Raw genomic sequence first — 24,713 nt, 5'->3', positions numbered from 1 at the left:
GCTTCAAATCACCTCTCTCCTCCCAAGGGACCTCATCCCTTCCTCTGTAAGGACAGGTCCTTCCGCGACTATTTCTAAAAATAAAATAGAGTCCTTTTGTTAACATACAATCTGCACCAAGCCCACGTAACAACACCCAGGCTGGAGAGAGAGAATAGAGACATCATCCCTGGCCGGCTCCCGGCTCCGCTCCGCAGAGGTGGCACTGCCCTGCCTTCACCATCGTGGGTTCACGTCCCGGGCTCGGTCCTCTTTCCATCCTTAGATATGTCGCAGTTAGTTCATTCACACTGCCATGGGGCAACTCCTGTGTGGACATGCTGGCCGTGTGGACATGCTGGCTGGGTGGACATGCTGACAGTGTGGACATGTACCCATGTGGACATGTAGCTGTGTGGACATGTAGCCGCATAGACATGCTGGCCATGTGGACATGCTGACCGTGTGGACATGTACCCATGTAGACATGCTGGCCAAGTGGACATGCTGACCGTGTGGACATGTACCCATGTGGACACGTAGCCGTGTGGACATGTAGACATGTAGCCATGTAGACATGCTGGCCGTGTGGACACATAGCCATGTGGACACCCTGGCTGTGTGCACACACAGCCATATGGACATATAGACACGTAGACATGCTGGCCGTGTGCACATGTAGCCGTGCGCTGTCTATTTTGTTGCGGTCAACACTTGGGGAAGTTTCTGGTCCAAGGCAGCCTTGGGCTCAGTAATTCTGCTTCCAGTTGCTTTAAAACCCAAAGCTGTCCTCATGGTACGGTGTGTGGATCTGGCCTCCTGGCCTTCTTTTCTCAGTTCCTGGAGGCCCGGCTCCTTCTGTCTGGTGACCTTGCTCAGGCTGCTCCCCCTTCCTGCTCCTTCCCGCCCACACCTTCCGCTCAGGTGCTCAGACTCTTCCTCCCCACTTGGACTCGTGGTTCCTCCCGGCCTCTCTCTCTCACAGTCCTGGTCTCTGCGGATGATTTGTAATTGCATATTCGTGGTGTAATTATTTGCACGCTATTTTACTGATTTTATTTTACTTGGTGCAGCTCTGGGGAGCAACACAGGGCCTGTGCGTGCAGGCAGGCTCTCTGCCACTGAACCACACCCCAGCCCTGGTAGGGTTCTTTATCTAACGCGTCACTCTCACTGAATAGGGACTGGTCGACTTACGGATGGCTGTGCTGCTCATGCCTGCGACAGTGTCTGGCACAGAGTAGGAGTTCAATAGGCAGTTATTAAGTGACAGTCTGAACTCTCAGGGAGCTGGAGAGACTGGAAAGCCTTTCTGCCTTTGTCCTGCAGTGGAATGGACTGCGGGAAGGGACATGCCATCTGGAGGCTGTCTGGGGAACACGGAAAAGCTGCACATTCAGAGGAAGTGTCCCTTGAGGCAAGATTTGAGAGAGGGCCGCATGTTGCACCACTCTGGAGGTCACCATACTCCTTGGAGCCCATGTCGGTGGCGCCTCTGGAGGTGTGGAATACAACGTCACCCAGGAAATTACTCAGCAGAGAGGGCAGGCAGGAGGGTGCCAAGGTGTGGGAGGTCAGCCAAGCAGTCATGCCGGGCAGACAAGTACCTCCAGAGTGAGTGTGTGGAGCAGTGAGTGGGCAGGAGAGCCCAAACCTGAGCGCTGGGCAGGGCAGCGATCGCAGAAGAGCTTGAGCGCCTTGTTACGCAGCCGGGCCTTTTCCCTGCAGGCGCGGGGAGCCATCGAAGGCTTTAAAGTAAGGGCAGGGTCACACGGATTTCCAGGGCTTCTGCAGGAGGCTCCCGGAAGCTCCTCGCCATCCTCCCTCCACACTTAGTTCTCTCACACACACGAGCATGCACACCCACCTTCCCATTCACACACTCCCCTCCTTCAGGTCCCGGCCCAGCATCACTCCTAGGGAAGTCTGCACTTCCCCTCCCCTCACCCCCCATGGTGCCTCAGAGCTGTTACCCGCAGCTCTTCTCACAGTTGTGATGTTATATTCGCCTCTGTGACTCAGCTCCAACCCTTCATGCACTAAGCTATAAACTCTGGGGAGAGACTCACGCCTGTCCTGGCTCCCCAGTGTGATCACAGAGCCTGTCGAAGCGCCCAGCACATGCTGGATACTCCGTTAGTGTCTGACTGCTTTAGGAAGGTCCTCCTGCCTCTCCATGCAGAGAGGCCATTGGTCGAGCTGCTGCTGGTACTTTGGAATAGTCTTGGGGAGAAATGCTAAGAGCAGGAAGTCGGGTCCCAGGGAGGTTAACCCCAGTGCTTCAGCTAGCAAATGGCGACGCAGGCATTTTGAAGCCAGGTGTATCTGGCTGCAGAGTCCAACCTTGAGTGCATTCAGGACCCTGACACCTTGAGGTCACATCTCTGCCAGAAATGTCTCTGTAGTCCTATGGTTTCCAACCTGGGGCCCGCACCCAGCAGGCACTCCACAGATGTGTGCAGATGTGAACCCAAAGCTCCCGGGAGCCCTCGTCTCCAGAGAATCCGCTTCAGCTTCCACGGCCGTCGAGCCGCTCCTGTGGCCTCGGGACCAACCAGTTTTTACAAATTATCAACATCTCCCCATTAGCTGTTGCAATATTAAATTGTGTGACTGGAAATGAATGAATAATCCCACGGGCAAGCGAGGGAGCCCAGGCAGCGGGTTTAATAACAAGTCCTGCCCTCCCTGCGAGCGGGAGGTCTCCCTAATTAAATATTAAAAATCTACCCACACAGACTAGAGCAGAAAATCGCTTTTTCAGCAGCACAGCTTGGAGATACTGCCTCGGAAGACCCGGGCACTGTGGGAATGTCCTCTCGGGGCCCCAGACCCCAGAGCCAGGGACCATCATGTGAGGACCACTTCTGGGTGCCAGCCACAGGCCACCCAGGGTGTCAAGGTGCCTGGCCACATGCGGTCCTCATGAGGATCGCAGCCACCGCCCAGATGAGCAAGCAGAGGCACAGAGTGGGCAGTGACTCCGGCAGGGACCCCAGGTGTGGCAAAGCTGAGCTTTTCACTCAGTTCTGTGGGGCTGGGAAGCTTATTTGGTATAATGCAGGAGGTAAGAACAGCCTTAAGCAAACCTGGACTGGAGCTCAGGCCCCCACCTGCCACCTGTGTGGCTGCAGGCGGACGCCCTCACCCCCCTGGGGTCCACAGGGTTTTAGGAGGGTGTCAGGAGATAATGCACACCGGGGGCTAGGGCCCAGATGCTAAGATGTCCACTGCTGCTGAGGTCAGTGGGGGACACTCCCCAATAACACCCACCTCCACGCAACCACTCTGCCTCAGACATGGCTCTCCGCAATCAAAACCAACCTGTCTAATCCACTACCTCTGGCCAGGACGCCTTTTTCTCTTCAGGGGGAAGAAAAGGGTTGTTGGCATTTATGGAGTACGTATTCTGTGCCCATGGCATCTCCCTTATTACCTCATTTAAATCTCACGCCACTCCAGAGAAGCAGGGATAGTCCCACTTCCCGGATGTTGAGCCTGAGACCGACACGCCCATGGCCAGGCCCGTGTGAGGCTCTCAGAGTGTCCCACTCTGAAACAGAGAGGGGACCCCAGCAGCAGTCCTCGGGCTGCACCCCATCCCTGCCCTTCCCAGGCTTCTGAGGCTCCACTGTTTGTCCTTTAATCACTTTTATGGATTTCTGTATATTAAAGTTCACGAATATTTATATCAAGAAATTTATAAAATACATGTAAGCAAAAAAATTTTTTAAAAAAAGAATATAAAAGCTCTCCACAGCCTCGACCCTCAGAGAGCCCCACTGTGAAGATGTTCATGTCCATATCCTAGAAGTGAGAGGAAGGATGGACAGATAGACGGATGATAGACATGACACAGGTAGAGAGGAGCTAGATGGGTAGATATTTTCCACTTCATAACACTGTTTTTCTAGTTGTAGGAATTTTTCTGAGAAATAATTTGAGGTTGGTAGAGCATCACACACCTCTCTGAACCCGGCCCCATCACCTCCTGCTTTCTAGCTTTGCTTGAATATTTCTCACATCTGCTTCTCATGTTTAATCTGCCCCCTTGATTACAACTACAGGGCCTTGTCCCCCCTGCAGGGTCATGACATAACTAAAGGACAAAGGAGGAAGTTACTGATTAACTAGGAAAAAAATCCTTCCAGTCCCAGGAGATTTCCTCCAGCCTGATAATATTCTCAAAGCCAGGAAGTCAAGTCTGCAGCTCAACCTGACTCAGCCTTTGACATCCTAAATAGGAAATGCCAGGCCCCTTGGTGTTCCGGCCGAAACCTCGGAAGCTTCACATTGCAGGTTTATTAACTGAGAAGGAGAAGCGGCTGTTCTTCCCCTTGCCCTCACTGGCAGGGAGCTGGGGCAGCCTCGGGCCTGTTTGATTCATGGAGAGTCTCTGCTGCAATAAGCCAGCAAGGAGAGGAAGGAAGCTACGCCCTCAGGCAGAGCCCTGGCCCTGCAGGGCCACCTCCAGGGGTCCCAGTGAGTGGGAGGGGAAGCAGGTATCTCAAACCTCAAGATGGACATCAGCCCTCCCCGGGCGATGAATAGCTTCCTGTATGACTCTCCACCCGCTTCTCAACAGAAATACACCAGCTCTGTATTTCTTTGCTGTTTGCTGTCCCTGAAAATGGTTAATGTGCTCCCAGGTCCAGCACAAGGTGGTCAGTGCCTGTCTCGCCTCCTCTGGGCCTTTTCACTAGTCCCAGCCTCCAGATGCACCGGCCTCCATCTTCTGGTGGAGCAGGCCCGTCTTCTTACCTGGGGTCCTTGCAAAGGTTGCTCTGCCCACCAGAATGCCCAGCCTCCCTCCTCACCTGGCCGTTCCTTCTCCAGCTGCCACAGAGTGTCTGCCTCCCCCAGGGACTGAGACCTCCCTGAAGCGGGGCCTGTACCAGTCTGTAGCCTAAATTTAAGAATATAGCCTGACTCCACGCAGGGCATCCTGTCTCCTCTGTATTGATTGATACCCCTCCCAAGAAAAATTCTGTCATGCTTCTAGACTTTGACAAAGCACATAAACGTCACTTGGAAAACAGTATGGGCGGAGGAGAGGGGTGTTACACCAGGGCTGCAGACTGAGAAAGTGACATCACTGGCAACGGTGAATCTGGACTGGTCTGGTGGGAGAGGCGACAAGGAGTGGTGGGGACTGTGGCTCACTGGAGGGCACGGGCTCTGTCTAAGCCAAGGAGCTGCTCCTCAGTCTGTGTGTCGCCATGTGGGAAAGTGGGCCTGGCATGGCAGAATTTCAGGTTTCTAGGAAGCATCCAAACATCCATATTTTTATGTAAAACAAATGGTGAAATTCACATTTCAAATGAGTAAAGCAATGACAATACTCTGTGGGCTGCCAGATTGTGGTTTCTAGACTATATTGTCAAACTGTGGAATTAACCACTCGCTGGCCAAACACTTTCCAGACCTTCCCTTGGCTGCTGTCCCAGGATCTTGATGCGTTTCCTGTTTATCTCCTGTAGTGCTACCCATTTTTAGCAAACCTGCTAAGCCCCTACTGTGTGTAAAGTGAATATAAGACATTTTGGGAGGAGGGAGATGCCCCAAGTAAAAACAAAACAAAACAAGCATAAGGCAGGCTCTCTCCCTGCCCCACCCATGTGGGAGAGCCGGGGCAGGACCTGCTGGGGATCGTTGGCGACGAGTGCGCCAGGACCTGCCCGGGATCGTTAGCGATGACGGGTGCGCCAGGGGTGGCAGGGGGGCTTTCCTCCCTGCTCTGAGAGAGCTGCCCAGCAGCAGTGCCACCTAAGCCAGGTTGCAAGGGTGGGTGGGATTGGGCAGAGGGAGGGGTCTGTGCCCCAGTGCATTCTGGGAGTGTGGCTGAGGATCCACTAAAGGGAGTTGCGGGGAATCCTGCAGGAAGGTGGCCTGGCCCTCAGTGTGGATGCCTGCTGGGGAGCCTGGGATTTGGCCTCGAGTTTAGCCTCCCTGCAGCAGGGCGGTGGCCAGTTGTCACCCGGTGAATGTGATGGATGCCTCCCCAGTCCCGACCCTCCCCAACGCCATGCCGTCTCTGCACCTCTTCTTTTCTGTTTCAGTCTATGTTACCTATTTTCAGTTCAAATAGATTTGGGTAGGACAGAACACCCTCCCAAGCAGCCCCACGCAGGCTGGGTTTCCTCCGGGGCGGGGGTACCTCCGTGGGAAGGATCTGAATCCTGAAACAATTCCAAGAGGCAGCAGGGCTTTGAAACAGGCAGTATTTCCTCTTTTTATGATGGTTTCATTTTACATTTTTATTGGCTCTCCCCTGATTGCTCCCGGGCTCTCTGACGGGATGTGAGATGCGCTGACATTTATAGAAATCAATACATTAATAAATCACGAAGTTCATAATGTCTGATTTGCTTCTAAATGAGACAGAACTATTATCACCATAAAGTTGCACATAAAATATGCCCAATTGTGATGTATTATGTAGTCTAATCAAAGGCGTTTGAGTGAATAACCTTTCCCCAAAAGAAGGAAACAATCAAAGCTGAATAACTTCATTAATAATTCAAGGTGTGTCTGCCAAGGCTTCATTTATTAAGTGCACAGTTAAGAGGCTTCCGAGCTGAGTTCTGGGGAGGTGGCACCTTGACACGGCGTCCCTGCTCCAGGCAGGCACATACACCCTCTGCTGAACTGACTGCAGTCCCGAGTCTGGCAGCTTGTGCGCCCAATGAAGGCAATGTCCAGCGCCTTCTCCAGCTTAGAAATAGACCCCAAGAGCACAGGCGCTGACTGTCTTGTTATTAAGGGCAGAGGGCATGAAGCCCTGAGACACCGCTGGAGGAAGAGGCAGGGCAAGTTCTCAATGACCGTCAGTCATGACATGGATTTGCCAACCCTCCAGGCCTGTGTCTCTGGTCTCTGCCACCCACAGTTACTCCATGGCTGTCTTGAGACCAAGGTGGCCTTGCTCTTTCACCCAGTCTTAGGGTTGCTTCTGGCCATTACAGGAAATACAAAAGGTACTGTGCATGTTGGACCTAAACTGGAAGTTGGGTGTCTCCAACAAAGACAGTCACAGAACAAGGACATCTTCCTTCATGGAAGAAAAGTCCTTTAATTAACTAGAGCCATCAGAAATGGCTTCATTGTAACCTAGACAGTACATAACTGGTGTGACTACTGATTCCTGCTGTGGAAGACCCTTGAAATCATAGTCCTTACACATATCAGATGGGAATAATGTATTTGAGCACCTACTATGTGCATAGAGCATTATACATACCTTATCTCACTTAGATTTACAGCAAGGGGGTCTGATTATAACATGAATGAGTCTAATACCTACAGACCTCCTAGGGACAGTGAGATGATTAGATCAATTCGGAAGCCATTACCCTGCTCTCTGAGCTCACCAACACCTGCTCTAGCACTGGGATACATTCATACCAAATGGGCAAAAGCTCACTTGGCCAACTCCTACCTATTATTACCCCATATGTGATTATTCTATCTGGTGCTGGAAGTTCATGTTCGCGCCAACAACAAAAAAAGGGGTCATTAGCTCTGATGACAGAGTCTAAGCTTACCCTGTGAAGTTGGTTTTGGGCACTCTGGCACCCTAATCTGGAATAAATGAATGCCAGCTACTCTAAACAGCAGCAGTAATGCGCAGAGGTGGGCCACACTGGAGCTTGCCTCTCCAGAGCACGACCAGTTGACTTCTCCCAGATCACGTCAGCAGCCAGAACTAGGCCATGCTAGGAGTCTTTCCACAAGGACATTGGGAAATGGTGTGCCCTGAGCTTTCCCCCACTCCCCAAGAGCCACCGTTAGATGTTGCCAGAGCCAGCTCTGCAGCTGGAAGGCATCCTCAGCAAGTGGCCCAGTCGTCCCTGAAGTGGACAGTCCCTCTGCACACAGCAGGTAGAGATGGGCGTTTCACTCCTCATCCTGACCTGGGTCCCACAAGCTTCTGCTGAGGAGAAAATCCTGTGCTACCCAGTCCTTCAGCTTCTCACCTTCTTGTCCATCTTAAACTGGAAGTGCCCTTTCTCCCTGGACACTCTTCATTTGCAATGAATTGTCACGTCCACTCCTTGGTCAAGGGCAGACTAAAAACCCACCCATGTCATCCTCCTATTTCTGCAGAAACTCTGGAGACCCCCCTACCTGGGCAACGCTTTCCCCAACCTGGGGCAGCAAGGCTCCTGAGCTGGCGATCTCCGCATGCAGGAACTCGGGCACCTTCCCCTGAGTCCAAAAGAGAAGCGGTGGGAGGTGGGTGCTGGCTGGTGGCTGGAGCTCATTGGACTGAGGCCCCCAAAATGGCAGAGACTGCTGGAGCCACTTAAGAAAGTTTTCACCCTGGGGCACTTTTTGCAGACTAAAAGGTTCACTTAAAACACCATCTCGACATTTCTGCCCGTGGCTGAGACGCAGGTGAAGCTGCAGCTCTGCCCTGCAGCCTGGGCAGGCTTAGCTACACTCCGATACTGCTTTGAGGTGGGAGGACACGCAAGTCCCTCTGCCATGGCCCTGCTTCCTGTTCTGAAACACTTCCCAGGGTCCTTCTTCCCCACCCTGACATCTAGACAAACCCTCCCCAGCTGTGCCTTTGCTTTTTCCATCTTGGTCAAAAACAAGTTATAACTATAACTTGTGGAACAGAACGGTGACTTGTGTCCCAATCGTGTAGTGACTTCGTGGACTTTTGATGGTTGCACTGCATTTCTGATAGTTTATTTCTGACAGTAAATGTCTCTGGCTGAGAGAAGCAAGGGACATTCCCATCTCCACGTGCTGTAATCTCTGTGCTGACCTCAGAGTTACATTAAAACACTGGCTTTGGCAGAAAGGGCAGCAGCCTGAACTGCACCGCCATTGAAGAATCCTCAGCTCGTGTGACCTTGAAAACCTGCCATCTGATGGGAGTAGCAGCACTCAAAGATTTCTTCTTCTTTTTTTTAAGAACTCTGTTTTTTCCAAACCTCCAAACCTTTTCAGGACCAAAGTATAAATGAATGAGAAATGTATAAATTCAATTTTGCTTAAAAGGGGCAGAAGGGGTTTCAAGATTAAGAGAACAAATGCTTGGAGCAAAACATGATTTGAGTTTTATTGAACCAAGAAGACTGAAAAAATATCTGGAGCCTTCAGAAAATCTTTATCACGGCTCAGCTCAGCACTCCTGGGATGCGTCGTTAGGTTTATAGAATTCGGAGAGGATGAGTTGTGTGCACTGCAAGGGTCTAAGTGGCCTGGGCTGGATGGATCTAAGCCTTAAGGTTTAAGGAATAAAGGACTTTTTCCCTCCCCTGCATGTTGGTACCAACAAGGATCTTCACCCGATTGTAGGGGAGGAAGTTGTCAATCAAAACGCTACTGACCTTCCCAGAGCAAACCCACCATGTGGAAGGGAAAAGAGGACACATTCCTGCATGTCAGCAGGCCATCACTGACATCACTTTTAATGTCAACAACACAGTTCAGGCAACACCAAACCAGTGGACCTACTGGAAGTGTGATTTCAAGAGGAAGCACAGCATTCTGGACATTGTATGGACATGGTGTCATGTAAATTATTTGCAGCTCTCCTAAATTTCCTTTGAGTGCAGCTTTAGTAACATTCTGCAAGTTTTAATATGTTGTATTTTCATTGCCCTGTAATTCCCAACACTTTCTAATTTCCATGAGATGTTGTTTTGATGCATGGGTTACTTAAAAAATTAGATCTAAATTGTTTGCTTTCTCGCATTAGAGGGTTTTCTGGTTTTCTTTTTTGCTATTGATATCTTGCTTAATTTTAGTCTGAGTAGAAAACACTCTGAGTAACTGATTCTTCAAACTTTATTGAGATTGCATGGAAGCAAGGGGGCATTCTTAATCTTAGCTACTCAGGAAACTGAGGCAGGAGGAGCATTTCAAGTTCAAGACCAACCCCAGCAGCTTAGTGAGACTCTGTTTCAAAATAAAAAGTTGAAAGGGCTGGGGACAAGCTCTAGTTCAAGGTTCTGGGGACAGTGCCTGTGGTTCGATTCCCAGTGCCAAAAAAATTTTTCCAAAACACTGAGGCTGACTTTGTGCCTCAGGAAATGGTCAATTTTGGTAAATTTTCTACATGCACCTGAAAAGAATGTGAAGTAGTCTATGAATGTTGGGTAGAGAGGTCTGTATGGATGAGCGGAGCCAAGCGCATTAATTATTTGCTCAGAGCTTCTCTGTTCATATTGCTTTTGGTTTGGTTTGGTTTGGTTTGGTTTGGTTTGGTTTGGTTTGGTTTGGTTTGGTTTGGTTTGGTCAGCTTGTTTTGTCAGTTACTAAAGGGGTGTTTTAAAATCTAATATGATTGTGAAGGTGTTATTTCTCCCTTCAGCTCCGTCAGTCTGCTTTACACACATTTTGAAGCTATGTTGTAGTGCATGCTAATTTACAGTTGCTATATCTTCCCCACTGAGGACCCCATCACATCAAGAAGCCCCTCTCCATCTTCAGCATCTTATCTTAATTTCACCTGCTGCGCACATGGCCGTGCCGACTTCTTGATCCAGGCTTGCAAGACACCAAAACACATTCTTTTCCGACAGTTTGCTCCTAGCTTGTCTGGGCCTTCGTGCCTACAGGTTGCGAGCAGGTTGGGTTCGGTTTCTATCTGATGCTGGTGTCCTGTGTTGGAGGTTCCCTGTTTCTCTTGGGATTGTAGCAGCTCCATGTTTGCTTTTGCCTGTGGTTTTCTTTGTGCTTAACCTGCTTGGGGTTTGTAGTGCTTATTGAATCTGTGGCTGCATCTGTTTCATCCATTTATAAAATTCTCATTTATTATCTCTCTCATTCTTTATCATTGTTCCTCCCTTTGGGGACTGCGATTATAGGTTAGAATTTTCCTTGCATTCCATTTATCTCTTATGCTCTTATCTGTGTTTTCCATTCTTTTCTCTCTCTCGGCATCAGTCTGTATATTTTTCTATTGCTCTATCTACCAGATTCTTCTTCTGTTTCTTACCTGCTGTTAAATTGGTCTATTCTGTTGGTTGGGGAATATGTTTTCCAATTCTAGAATTTTTAATTACCTTTTTGGTATATATTCTGCTTCTCTGATGGAATTCTCCAGCTTTTTGCTCTATTTTATCAAGTATGTGTTCACCATTATTTTAAAGTCCATACCCAGTCATGCCAATCAGTGCCTGGATCACCTGTATATCTGTTACTATATTCTATTTTTTTCTCTTGTTCTATCTCTTAATATGTCTGACAAATTTTCATTGAATGTGGACATTAGAATAAAGATTAGGTAAACTGAGTCTTCACCTTCTGGAAGGTACTGGGGTAAAGGAAGTTCAACGTGCTTTGGCACAGGCTGCGCTGTGAGCCGCCCAGCACCTTCGCACTGATGGATGTTTTCAGAACCGCCTCCCTGGTTGTTCTGGGTGGAGTTCAGCTCTGCTGCAAGAGAACCCACGTTCTGGGGTCTTTCAGCCTCTGCACCTTTGCATGTGCTGTTCCCTTGTCCCTCTTCCTTCGAGACTCAATGACTTCCCCCCTCCCTTCCAGTCCTATGCCACCCTGGTGGCATTAAGAGCTTCTCCCTTCTGCTCCCAGTTCTTGGCCTCGTCCACACCTCATTGGAATGATTTGCCGATGAAGAGTTTGGGGCCAGCAGCCCAGAACCCCCCACTCCCAGGGTGTTATATTTGGCGTATGCTGAGTGTGTTAAGTGCTAAATTCACTGATCACGTCTAAGAACTGGGAAACACAATCGTTTAGTTATGACACTTCTTGGGAAGACTAAATATCTAGACTCACTGGGCTCGAGCCTCCTCACGGGGCAACTGCTCCCCAGCCCTCAGTCCCTGTCACTCTCTAGGGCTGTCCATAATCACTGTACTCATCCAAATCGCCTCCCAATCCCAGCTGGCATTTGTGTTTGCAATCCCTGGTCTACTGTGGGCCTTCCCCCCAGTTCGAGAATTTTATGTAAACAGACCTTGCGTTCTTTCACCTCTTTCCCAGTGCCTGTCACATTCCTAAGGAGCTGAGAAGGTCTGTCCATGTTGTGAACTTACCTCTACTAAAATGCTACCTGAGCACCTCGGGGGCAGTGAAGCTTCTCTTACCACGGATACTCCAACCACAGACGCTTGACATGAAACATTTGTTTTAAAATCCACAGGACTGTGGCACCGAGAGTGGACCCTAATGCTAAACTGGACTTCCATTAACATGACCATGTTGACATTGGCTCATCGACTATGACTTCATCTACTAGAACAAATACACCACCCCAATGCAGGACATTCACAACAGGAGACCCTGGGGGCAGGATGTGGGAACACACTGTGCTTTCTGTGCCAGTTCTCTATAAACCTAGTATTGCTCTAAAAATATAGTCTATTAGTAAAAATAAATCAATGAATGCATACAAATGCCACTGACCAGAGTAATCAAACTCAATCTAGCAAAATAAGTCTCTCCTGTAGGATGCAGGTCAGTCATGGGTATTAGCACTTTTAGGAGCATCCCTGTCAGGGGTTGTGAGTTGGGGGTAGGCACTAAAGCACAGTAAAGAGGGGTGCTGGAAAAACAGGAGGAGGTTCAAATAAGAGCTCACAGGGGAGAACCAGGTTGACCACCACACAGACCAGAAAAGGCCAACAGGAAGGCAACAGCTAGACTCACCCAGCTCCACCAGGGCACCGGTGGTTCGCCAGGCCTGACGTTCTGTCTTGTGTCTTATAATGATGTAACAAAGCTTAGCTGCATCCACTCTGCCACACATCATAATGTGTGACCTCTTGTCTCCAAAAGTCGTTTCCATCTTCTGCATCTGAGTTACTTAAAACACTAAAGAAGGGATGAGAGAAGCAAAGACCTATGGATCATGAGCTTCGAGGGAGCAGGAAACAGAGTCCTTTCATCGTTAATGTACACATAGTAGATAGGTCCCTGCTAGTCGCTGAGTGAGGAAGTAAATCACCCTGCAAGGTAGTCAGCTTCGACTCACAGTCGGAGGCAGGAGATGGGGCTTCCTGGTGGAGGGACCCTCATAAGCCACTCCTCCATCCCACACGCGGGGGTTTCCAAGGACCCACCCACATCCGTGCATCCCTCTCGCCTGGTGCCATCCCATCTCCCTCCAGGCTGCATGGCTGCATGGCTGAGGGCGTGGCTGAGGGCATGCTCCCAGAGCCTGCTGGGAGGTGGCCATGGCTCTTGCCTGCTCTGACCATGGGCAACGGATGCAGAAATCAGTCCCTGCTCTGCTCCTGAGAGGCCTCCTTGCATATGTCAAGCTGGATGGCGACCTGCACATTCTCAGAGGGGCCTCTCCATAGACAATAAAAATGTGTTTTGCTTTTTCAATGAATGGATTTGGTAAAATGTTTTCTTACTTTTTCCTAGACATCGCCTGGTGGTATTACCAGTATCAGAGAGGTAAAAAAAAAAAAAAAAAAAAAAAAAAAGGTTTAAACTAACTTGCATACTTTGGTCATGTTAGTTACAAAAGAAGAGCTTCTTAATCAAGTATCTATTTTGCAGTTAGTCTTCTCATTTCTCATTCATCCACTTTCTGATGGTCTATGGTGCTCGTTAGCAAATCTAACCTGCATAGAAACAGTCAGGAACGTTCTCTTAGAGATAAGTCATAGGAAAGCCTTTGCTCCTCAGAAATTGACACATTTTCCTTTCATGAGCAACATGACACATGTAAAAATTCAGAGCTGATGTGTGGCTCAAGTGTAGTAACTATAGGACAATGACCTGGATTTCTATGTTCTCTTTTCCCATCTTGCCAGCATATTCTGAGGTAGTTTTTCTCTGTTTTACTACATTTATCTCCTACGATCAGCTTCATTCAAGTGCAACAAAGTGGACTGTGTTGAAATGGACTGTGGGCAGGAGATGGGCAGGAGATGTGCAGACGAGGCGGGAGAGAGGGCGTGCAGGGCAAGAAGCACTGAGGAGAACCACACACATTCTCTCCCAGGGCCCGGCAGGCAGCGTCAGTGGGTTAGAAGCTCCAGAACTGAACCACGGGGAGCCCAAAGGCTCAGCAGACTGCCCAGATGAGACAGGCCCTGCCCTGCTCTAGTGGACTGTGGCCCTGTGACAATTTGAGACCTAAGTTGTCAAATAATCACATTTTTCAAGAGAAATGGGAAATCCAACCTGGTACATGAATCTCTCGCCTTTAAACATTGGTATCCAGCGAAAAACACGTCTTACAATGAGACCTCACCGTGGGCTGCTTTCAGCCCACAGGCTACCATTTGTAACCTCCAAATGAGAGGGGCAGCCATGAAGCCCACCAGACATACCTTTCTGGAGAAACACTTTTCAGCCTAGGGGAAAGCAGGCGGCCATGATTTTTGGTCATGGCCATGTTTAGGAGTCTCAGTGGGCAGAAGGCCAATGCTCAGGTGCCCCTGCCATGCAGCCGGAGGGTCTAACATACACAGGTGTGGGCTTGTTAAGAACAGAACGACCTCAGACTGGTTAAAACCAGCTTGCAATTTGCAATTGGAAGGAAGCAGAAGTCACTGTGGGGTCACGTGACCCTGATAAAGGAACTGTGACTGGATTCTGGTCCAGCTGTGTCAGTTTGCCTATGTGACCTGGGACACAGATATAAACTAGTTAGTGAGAGAGATCGGACGAGATATTTACTGGAAGCCCTTAGCATGGGCCCCAAGTTAAAGACTAAGGAACTCGTGAAGGTTTTGGGAAAAATGCACAATTTGTTGTATCTTTGTCTGAGAGGATCTAATGCTCTCACCCCAGACCCTGAAACACCAAGAACCATTTAGTCTGAGTCACCAGCGATGCTGTGTGGGAGTCTGTGCAGCACCCTCTGGTGGATTATTCTAGCTCACATTTACCCCAGTGGGAGAGGTTCAACACTTGGTGAGTTATTCAGACAGAAAATCACCTGATCTGTTAGGATAACTTTCTTCTAAGTACCACACAGGGGGTGAGGACCTTCCCACCCCCACTCCACATGAAGCTGCATGAAAACATTGTATGGATTATGAACAGAGAAGGTGTTCAAATTGACTCCTGATAAGTAGTCATCTCCATAGTACTAAATCTCTGATTTAAGGCCCTAACATCCACAAGCAATTTCCCAGTCTCCGGAGCCCCATAAATGTGAATTCCCTTCTACCCCTGCTCTTATCAGACAGAAAAACTAACAATGAAAACAAAGGGAAGCAGACGCTGGGCCTGCCCTATCCAAATACCCCATGAGACGGGATCTGTTGCATATGGAAATTGATCCTGCTGTGCAGACAGCCAGCAAATCATTTATTAATAAAGTCCAGTTCCACCTTAATGAAGCGGGTCGAGGCTTTGATATTTCAATAATTACTTGGTACATTTTTAATAAAGGTGATAGGAAGCAAGTAATGTTTCTGAATCAGATTCTTTCCAACTTCTGCAAAGAAATTTCCCTGAGCTAGGAAGGAATTTGGTCCCAGGAAGAATAAGGAATAAGACCGCACTGCAAAAAGATCTTCATGCTCTCGGATAAGTGAAACCTCAACAGGTAGACTTGATACCTTCAAAACTACATAGTTGCTTCTAAAAATTCCTTATTTGTATTTTAATTTGATTTTCACTGCTTTCACCTCCTTTACTGGGCCCACCTTAACAGCAAGGCATAATCGGAGAGGTATCAAAACCTCTGTGGCTCCTTGTAAGTTTCTTCAGAATATATGCACAGTTTTAAAAAATTAAAGAATATGTGCACAGTTAAATATATGTGCATTTTTACAAAAGGAGTGTTGGCTCTAATACTAGGAGATTTAAACCATCATTTGATTTCAAATCAGTTTAAAATATACATAAGATATATGTAAGCATCCTAGATTAGACTTATGTGGATTTTTAAAATTTTCTCTATTTTTCCTTTTCTTTCTGAGAATTGGCCCTTTCATTTACACAGAAATGCTCCAGTGTTTAGATAATTGCTACTTATCTCATTAGCTACAAACATAACAATAATTAAAGGCTCTGCAAGAATTATGAGGACATGGCCCACTTGCCGCTACGTTGTATAAACAGAGTGTCTTATTTATGTTGAATCATCCTCCTTACTCCCAATAGGATAAGGGGATATGTGTTGCGGCATATAAGAAAAGATAACAATTAGGAATTGTTACTGAATTATTGGAGCCTTATCCATGGGAATATGTACCTATGGGAATATTTACAAAATGTAAACTTAATTTGATGAATTCTTTCTCAATGGAATCAAAAAGCAAAGGGAAAGAAACCATTGCAGAACAAATTGGTCACAAAGAGACCAACCCTGATGAGAGAAGTGCATATAACTCAAAGCACCTGGTCAGCCCTTTCTCCCCCAGGGACACTCAGCCCAACCCACTCTGGCCCGACTGGGTGTGACGTAGTGTGTGTATTCCAGAAGCCCACCCATCTCCTTGCTAGTTTTGCAAGTGCAGATTTACGGTTCTTCACTACATGGATCTGATGATATCTGCATGCCGAGGACAGGCATGGAAGTTTAGGCGGTAATTAGTTCCTGATTGGAATAAATTAGTCGAAAGCATTCCAGCAGAGCCCAGAGGGAGTCACTGAATCCCTCTGATAATAAAGCATGGAAGGTTCCACTAATCCATGAGTTTTGTGATCCTTCAATGCAAGGTGGGCAAATTGCTGGCTTTACTGGACACTTCTAAACAGCTGGTGCACACTGTATCACACGTAGTACCCCTGGAGGAGCGACTGAGGCAGCTCGGAATTGTTTAGAGCCCTTCCAATACCACAGAAGCTTTTATTTATAAAAAGTAGCTCTTATTTAAGTCACTTTCCTAACACTTAAGGGTGTCTTGCAGATATTATAAAACAATACGGAGTAAAATGCAGATTTTTAAAATTAGCATGTAACATGCCTCAACTGGAACTTTTGACCAAGTCACATTAGTCTTTCTGCAGGTGGCCCACACTGGGAGACTTCCGGTTTGCTCTATGGATGTGCTCCCTTTGCACATGCGGAGCGTTGTCCTCCTGCTGGCTTACCTGGGTCTGCCTATTCGGAGGTCCGCAAGGCAGGAATCTAAATATGCTAAGGGGGCATGGGAAAGGAAGGAGAACTTCCACTGCCGCCCTCCTCTTCCTACCTCCTGTCACAGCTGACACTCCCTCCCTTTTGGCATCTGTCACACCTACAGTAACAGAGTAGACAGATGGTGAGACCAGCAGTACTGGGCAGGGAATTGGGCTTCAGGTGGGGGGCCATCAGCAGGGCAGCGCCAACCCGCCACCCACCCTGTGTCCCAGGCCAGGACATCCCCCTTTTGACAACCCAGACTGTGGTCTGACAGGAGTGGCCGGTGAGGTCACACACTCCAATGCCATCTCCTCTGGTTCCAGATAAGATTGAAGATGAGCTGGAGATGACCATGGTGTGCCACCGGCCGGAAGGACTGGAGCAACTGGAGGCCCAGACCAACTTCACCAAGAGGGAGCTGCAAGTTCTCTACCGAGGCTTCAAAAACGTAAGAAGGGGCAGGCACACGGGCGCTCCCACAGGCTAAACCCTCCCAAGGTGGTGGGAGCGCCTAGGAGCTTCCCAAATTCCTGGTTGTGCCGGGGAGGCCAGCGTGGCAGAGAGGACACAAGATCAGCTGGCTGCAAGCTGGCTCCACCATTGTGGGGACTTGCGCCGGCCTGGGAGCCAGCCTCAGCCTAAGCATTCACTCTCCACCTTGGCGAATGGAGCTCACTGACAGGCTAATCAGGCTCACGCAGGCTGACACATAACCCTGAATGTCACTGCATTTGTGCACCATGAAATCCAGGACTGACAGTGGGACCAGGCCCCCTCACCTCTTGCTAGGATCTTCTGTCCCCTGGGAGCCAAGCAGTAATCAAAGGTGGAGTCCGGGGACAGGGAGTTGGCAGTAGACATGTTAATACATCCTGCCTTCTCAGGGGAGTTCGAGAGCTCTCGGGGTCCCTCCTGGACACTGGTTTTATTTTATTTTTTAGCTTAAAACTCAATGCAAATGCTGGGGTGGAGGGGGCTGGAGGGAGGTGCCCCTGTCGCCCTCCTCCAGGTGCAGCCTACGGGCAGAACTGGGTCAATTCCAAGCCAACCGCAGTCTCAGTGTCCCCCAGGCTGGCAGGGACTTGCACACCTCCTGAAGCTCTCTGACAAGTCCTGGGGCACCTCCCCTCCTACTGATCTCTGGTGGTGCCTGTCCTGTACCTGGCTTCCTGCCCTCAGGCCTCTTCCTTCCGATCGTGAAGAGGCAGCTGGGTGGCCACAGGGCCTGAGAGAAGGTTGCCCAGATGGGCACTGGGCTGAGGAGGAACAGTGTCCAGAACAGAGGGGAATCAACATGCGTTGGCATCTACCGTGGGTTCCGTTAGGTCCTGGGGACATTAAGTCCCAAGTTTACAATTCTCCAAATACAGCATTGAAGTTGACATTAAAATGGGTTGGAAATCATAATCTTGACCTAGGTATTATTCTATTAATATTATATAATCATGCTATAATTCTAATAATATATAATATAGCACATGCTGTTTTAAGTCCACATTGAGGACAATGGGACAGAACGGGCTAAACTGCACAACAGCCTTGCTGGGCAAGTTAGCCTCTCTCTACAGGTCAGGGTGTTGAGGGTCAGAGACTGATCTGACCCAAGCCACAGAGCTTAGAAATGCTTTAACCAGGATCTTTTGGATCAGGTCATTTAAGACTGAAGCCCAAATTCTTTCCACGGTACAGCCACCATTCTCCAATGGCATCTCAGCCTTTTGCAAAGCAGCTTGGGTCCTAAGGTGGGGTCGCATCCCAGACACAGAAATGCATGGATGCTTGCCCAGTGCCTGCCCACCAGGGATCAGAGGAACCCGGACCCCAAGGATGGGTCCGGGCTCCTCCCCCCGTATGGACCCCCGACGTGTCCCCCATCTCTCCCTCCACGCAGGAGTGCCCCAGTGGTGTGGTCAACGAGGAAACATTCAAGCAGATCTACGCTCAGTTTTTCCCTCACGGAGGTGAGTCTGCCCTTGAAAGGATCCTCCCAGCCATCTAGTCAGCAGCCGTCCCTTCGGCCAAGTCCAGCCTCCTCGCTCCCCGCCTCCCCCTCAGGTTCCCGCAGTGGAACCATGGGACTCTAAAGCCTTATGGGAAAAGAGCTTGAAGATGGACTGCTCCAGCAGGGGCGTCGGATTGGTATGCTCTGTCAGAAGGCCTCCTACCGGCCCCAGAAGGAACAAGTGAGGTCGGAGGCCCTGGGCAAGTTTCTCAGGACCACCCGCTAGGGCGTGGCAGGCTGGTGGATCCCGTAAGTACCTGGGACCCAGCTTTGCCACACCTTCTCCAACACTGGGCCAGACCCTTTCCCCTCCTTTCCTTGAACAGCTGAGACGAGCCAGGGGCTTGGAAAAGATCTTCAGCAACGACTAGACTATAAAAATAAACAAATCCACGAAGGTACAGAGAGCGTGAAGGCCTGCTTATGAAGCGGCTTAGCCAGCGTACTAGACCCACGGCACCTGCTCTACCACCAGCCTGACCCCTCCAAACAGCTCTGGCCCCAGGGACTAGGACCACATTAGCAGCCCCTCCGCAGACCTCTGTGTCACATGCCATCTTGCATCCTGTCCCCGGGAGCCATCTCCTGCTGAACGCTGTCCCTGGATCTAGACAATACAGAGATCCAATCACGTTTTAAGCCCTGCTTATCATGGGCCTCCTCAGCAGCAGACAGGTGCCTCCCCGGTGTCCAGCAAGTGCCATCCCAAGCTGAGGGAAAGCAGCTTTGTCCCATGCAGCCTCAGAATCAGCCTCTTGAGTTCCGTGAGCTCTCTTTATTAGGTCTCTCTAGGGGATAGGTATGGCTCCAGTTTAATATGCTACTTCAAAAGAGTTCAAGACGTAAGTCTTGCTACATCACTGTCCAGAGAGGAAAGGGAAGCTCAGAGAGGTGGCATTAGATGCCTCTAGGCGCACAGCTAGGTTGTAACAGAACTGCCATCCAAGCCCAGGTCTCTGCTCCTGAGCAAGGGCTCATTCTGTAGCACCACCTGGCTGCTGGGGTCCTTCATGCCATCCATCCACCAGAGGCTACATGCCCAGGGAGGCAGGAGAGCCACCTCGAGGTGGCCAGAGGAGGGGTATGAGCCTGTCTCACCGCTTACTAGAACTAACTAACCACCTGAACCCCGGGGGTCGAGCCAGTGGGCCTCAGTCTCATCGTTCTCCTGTGGCCCAGCATCGCCCTCTCCTCCTCTGGCCGAAACCCTGGCTGTTTCAGTCCCCTCCCCCGCGGAGCCGCCCCGCCCTCACCTGCGCCCTCTGCTTGCAGATGCCAGTACCTACGCCCATTACCTCTTCAACGCCTTCGACACCACCCAGACAGGCTCCGTGAAGTTCGAGGTAAGGCTGGTCTCTTGAGTGCCCTCTGGGAGTCCCCTGCTTCCTACTGCCTCTCCCTCTAAGTGACAGGGTCCTGGGAAAATGGGTCAGACCATGGAAAGCTCTCCATCAAGACAACGAAAACCATCCATTTAATGAACATTTCCGAAAGAAAGAGAGGAGCAACATTCCCCACCCTCCAGGTCCTAGGGGACTCAGGGGCTGAACCCTAAAACTGTAAGAGCTCACTTGCTCACTGCTGACCGGGGGCAGCTTCTGGACTTAGCGTTTGCATTGATTCTCTCCTTGAATACTCACCACCACGCTTTGGAGCACGGTTGTGTTACTTAGTATCATTTTCTGGTGAGGAAAGTAAGGAAGACAGACTGAGCAGCTTTTCCGAGGTCAAAGAGTAGTAAGTGGTAGAGGAGGGCAGTGACTGGCAGGAGATCCTCAGCCAGCTGGGCCATAACCTCTGGGCGCACAAGACGGGAGAGACATCATTCTGTTAAAGACCCCCAGAGTCTGACCCAAAGAGCTGGCTTCCCACCGGCAGCTTGGTGGCTAACATCTCTCCTGCTTTTCTGCTCCAGGACTTTGTAACTGCTCTGTCCATTTTACTGAGAGGAACTGTCCATGAGAAACTAAGGTGGACATTTAATTTGTATGACATCAATAAAGATGGATACATAAACAAAGAGGTAAGTGAGCTGAGCCGGGGCTGAGGCAGGGACAGTGCAGGTGCTGGGTGACACAGAAGGAGCCCAGACTTGAGGATAAGATTGTCTGAATGAGGCAGTGGCTCTACTTTGGGCCCACAGAGCTGTCCCAGAGAATGAAGAAGGGCACTTTTGACCTCCCCCACTGCTGGGCCCTGCCCTGTTCCCAGGTGCTGGGGAAAGGATAAGCAGCTTCCCATGTCCTGGGCCACACAGATTGGGTGCACACTGCCCACACCCTGTACGCAATTTGTTTTGAGTGAAGGGCTCTCTCCCTAGGGGACTGCATTTTAGCAAGTGCGCAGCCACAAGTTAAAGTCCAAAGTGGAAATGGTAGAATGACAGGCAGTCCTTAGAAGAAAAATGAGGTTCTAAAGAAGAGGAGACTACCTGGGATCACAGCAGCACAGCCTGTTCTGCCTAAATAAAGCCAGAGGAAAGAAGAAGGAAGTGTAGCTGTCTTTAAAGAAATCATCTCAATCAATCTTGGAATTATTGATTGACACTTAAAGCCTCAGCTGGTGAGATGCTCCCAGTCAAACCCCACTGTGTTGTCACTTGAATTGAGCATCCTAGACACCCATTCGCTGGGCTGAGCTCCTGTGTGCCCAAGGATGGACAGCCTCTCTGACCTCCACCTCAGCCCTGCCAGGTTCCCCTCCTACAGAGAGAATACTGAAGCTCAGAGTTTTCCTCAACTTCCTTCCTTATTCGTTCTGTCCCAAGCTGGCTCAACACCTGTTTGAGGGCTTACGAGGTGTTTTAGGTGCTGGAGAGAAAGGTGAACCATCAGACCAGGTTTGCTCTCAAGGAGTCTCAAGGAGGGACGGTAAACAGGCAAATGTAGATGGATAGGTAGGTAGCTGTTTTGGCAAGGATGATCAGCAAAGACTTCTAACAAGGTGTCGCCACACTGGTGCCAGACATGCAAAAGCCAGGAAAAGTGTTACTGGCAAAAGGAACAGCCACTAGAGAGGCTCTGAGGCAAGACAGCTCCGTGTGTTCCTTGGAAGACTCCTTTAGGAGTGTGGGGTTGCAGGGCTGAGGTGTAGCTCAGGTGTAGAGGGTTTACCTAGCATGCTCGAAGCACAGGGCTGGGTCCTTGGCACTAAAAAAGTAAGGGGGCAATGGAAATGCAAGCCAAAGATTTGGAGGAAATGCTTGTAAATTAGATACCTAGAAAATATTGATGTCCAAAATATAAAAGAAATGTTTATGATTTAGTAAGAAGATAACTCAATTAAAAATAGGTAAAAGAGCTAAACAGATACTTCAGAAAGGAAGATAAGTGAAGAGCCAATAAGCCCATGAAAAATTGCTCTATATCTCTGGCCTTCGAAAAATGCAAATTATAACTGTAACAAAATACAATTATACACCCACTAGAATGGCCACAATGCAAAAGGCTGATAATACCAAGTGCTGGAAGGATGTGGAGCAACAGAAACTCATCCAGGTTGGTGGAATATAAGATGACACGAAGACTCTAGAAAATGTCTCAGCACCTTTAATAAAGTTCAACCTGCAATTAACATATGATCCAGAAATCCCACCTCCAGGAATTGACTCAAAATAAATAAAATATGTAATTTCATACGCACATCTACAGAGATGTTCATAGCAGTTTTATTCATAGTAGCCCCAAAACAGCAAACAACTCAAATAATGTCTGCTAACTACACAAGGATAAACACATTGTGGTATATCCATCCAATGGGTTGCTACCCAGCAATGAGAGGAAACAAATTACTGTTGCCAGCATCGGTGTGCCTGAATCTCATGAAAATCACATGCAGTGAATGAAGACATTTCAATTATACAGTATGATTCCATTTATATGAAATTCTAGAAAATGCAAGTGAATCTACAGTGACATAAATTTCACCAGTGGTTGCCTGGTGTCAGAGGTTTATAGATACTGCAAAGGGACATGAAAATATTCCATACCTTCGGTGTGTGGCAGTGACACAGGTACATACATTTGTCAAAACGCATCTAAGAGTATACTTTATGTGGATGAATTTGTTGTAATAAAATTATACTCCAATAAGTTTGATTTATTTTTAAAAAGCGCATTGTAAGGTAGAAGTGCCTATCACATAGAAAGTACTCAAAAAGTGTGTTGAATGAAAAAGAAAGTCCCATCGAAGCACAGAAGAAAACAAGAGTCCAATCTCACTCAAAGTATAGATCACAAATTATAAATGAAATGCTATGAAATGAATGCTCGTACTCTAAAGAAATGCACATGACTAGAATAGGGTTTATTGCAGGAATAATTCAATAGCAGAGAAGGCCTATTAACTAATTCACATATCTATGTATCAGAAGTTTAAATGATTCAATGCTAAAATCACATTCAATAAAATTAACCATCCATTCCTGATAATTTTTAAGAACTTCTAATACACTAGAAGTAAAATACTTATTCAGCATAAATACCATAGTCTGATACCCAGTTTCATATCTTATGGTGAGACTACAGAGATTCCTATAGTAAGAAAGAGACCAGGATGCACACAGTTCACCCACACTATTACTGAACATTCTCTGAAAGTTCTTCAGGTGGAGTAAGACAGGAAAGGAAATGAGACATAAATATGGGAGGTTGCAATATCCTTTGTTAATGATACTATGTTTTACCTGGAAAAAAAGACAAGAAAATCAACTTAAATAATAGAACTGGAAGTTATAATTTTAAAAAGAACCAAAAGAACTTGGTTGGTCAGTTACAACTGTTTAGAAAACTGTAACACATATATTCTAAATACAATGGTAAAATTTAAAGCACATGGGTATTTTTCAATATCCATAATTTAGATAATGAAAGGTTTTTTTGGCAAATACAAAAAGGAAGACCTGAGTAAGTAGAGAGACACTCCTTTTCTGAAGGTGAGTGTGTTATAAAGAAAACAATATTGTAAAGATAGCAATCATTCTCTAATTAACTAAATTTATTTTATTTCTAATCAAAATGAAAGTGCTCTTTGGGGAGGAAAATTTGTACAATTGTTATAAAGTCACATTGGAAGAATAATCAGATGAAAGTAGCAAAGATAATTTTCAACAAGTGGTAGCACTGACCCTACCAGATAATTACACCTACCATAATGCTGAAGTGTTAAAACCGCGGCAGGAGAGGAGGCAGGTCAGTGGGGAGAACAGAACACCCAGGTACGAACGAGAGCTGGGTTTATTATAAAGGGAGCACTTGATTAGAGAATAAAATGATGACTAATTAATTAAATGATTAAAACTGCTAGCTATTTTAACAACAGACATTCCCACTTATACATCCAAACTATCATAGATACATACAGTTGATTTTTAACTCTCAAAGGACTAGAAGTCATACACAAACATCTGACCTTAGAATGAAAAACAAGTAAAATCAAATTTAGAAGTAATAAAACTATTAATAGTTTCATTCTGCAAATTTTTAATTCGGTACACCAAAAAATACCATAAACGAAGTTGAAAAGCAAATGACAAACCAGCTAAAATATTTGCAACCTATAATCATGGAAAGGGCTGACATTTCTTGCTCATCATCATAACAAAAGCAAGGATACTTATCTTGCTTACCATTACACTTCTTTGATGCAGTATTGAGCATATAGTAGATTCTTTAAAATATCTTCTAAATAAATTAACAAATTTCCAAAGTATAT

At 47.9% G+C, this 24,713-nt stretch overlaps 1 protein-coding gene across 3 annotated transcripts in view; it reads left to right on the top strand.

Annotated features, from left to right (window-relative positions):
* The window catches only part of KCNIP1 (potassium voltage-gated channel interacting protein 1), a 304,791-nt gene that overhangs the window by 272,670 nt on the left and 7,408 nt on the right, over nt 1-24,713 (top strand). For 2 of the 3 annotated variants that reach the window (XM_079145431.1, XM_079145432.1), the window contains exons 2-5: nt 17,323-17,447; nt 18,891-18,960; nt 20,274-20,344; nt 20,917-21,024. In XM_079145431.1, coding sequence (XP_079001557.1) covers nt 17,323-17,447; nt 18,891-18,960; nt 20,274-20,344; nt 20,917-21,024 — 374 coding nt within the window. Of the gene's footprint in view, nt 1-13,332; nt 13,366-17,322; nt 17,448-18,890; nt 18,961-20,273; nt 20,345-20,916; nt 21,025-24,713 lie in introns of all 3 variants that reach the window. The other variant, XM_079145430.1, reaches the window with a different exon arrangement.

This window comes from Sciurus vulgaris (assembly GCF_902686455.1).
Source record: "Sciurus vulgaris genome assembly, chromosome: 6".
NCBI lineage: Eukaryota > Metazoa > Chordata > Mammalia > Rodentia > Sciuridae > Sciurus > Sciurus vulgaris.
The sequence above is the reverse complement of the archived record's forward strand: the minus strand, read 5'-3'. Positions and strand labels throughout refer to the sequence as shown.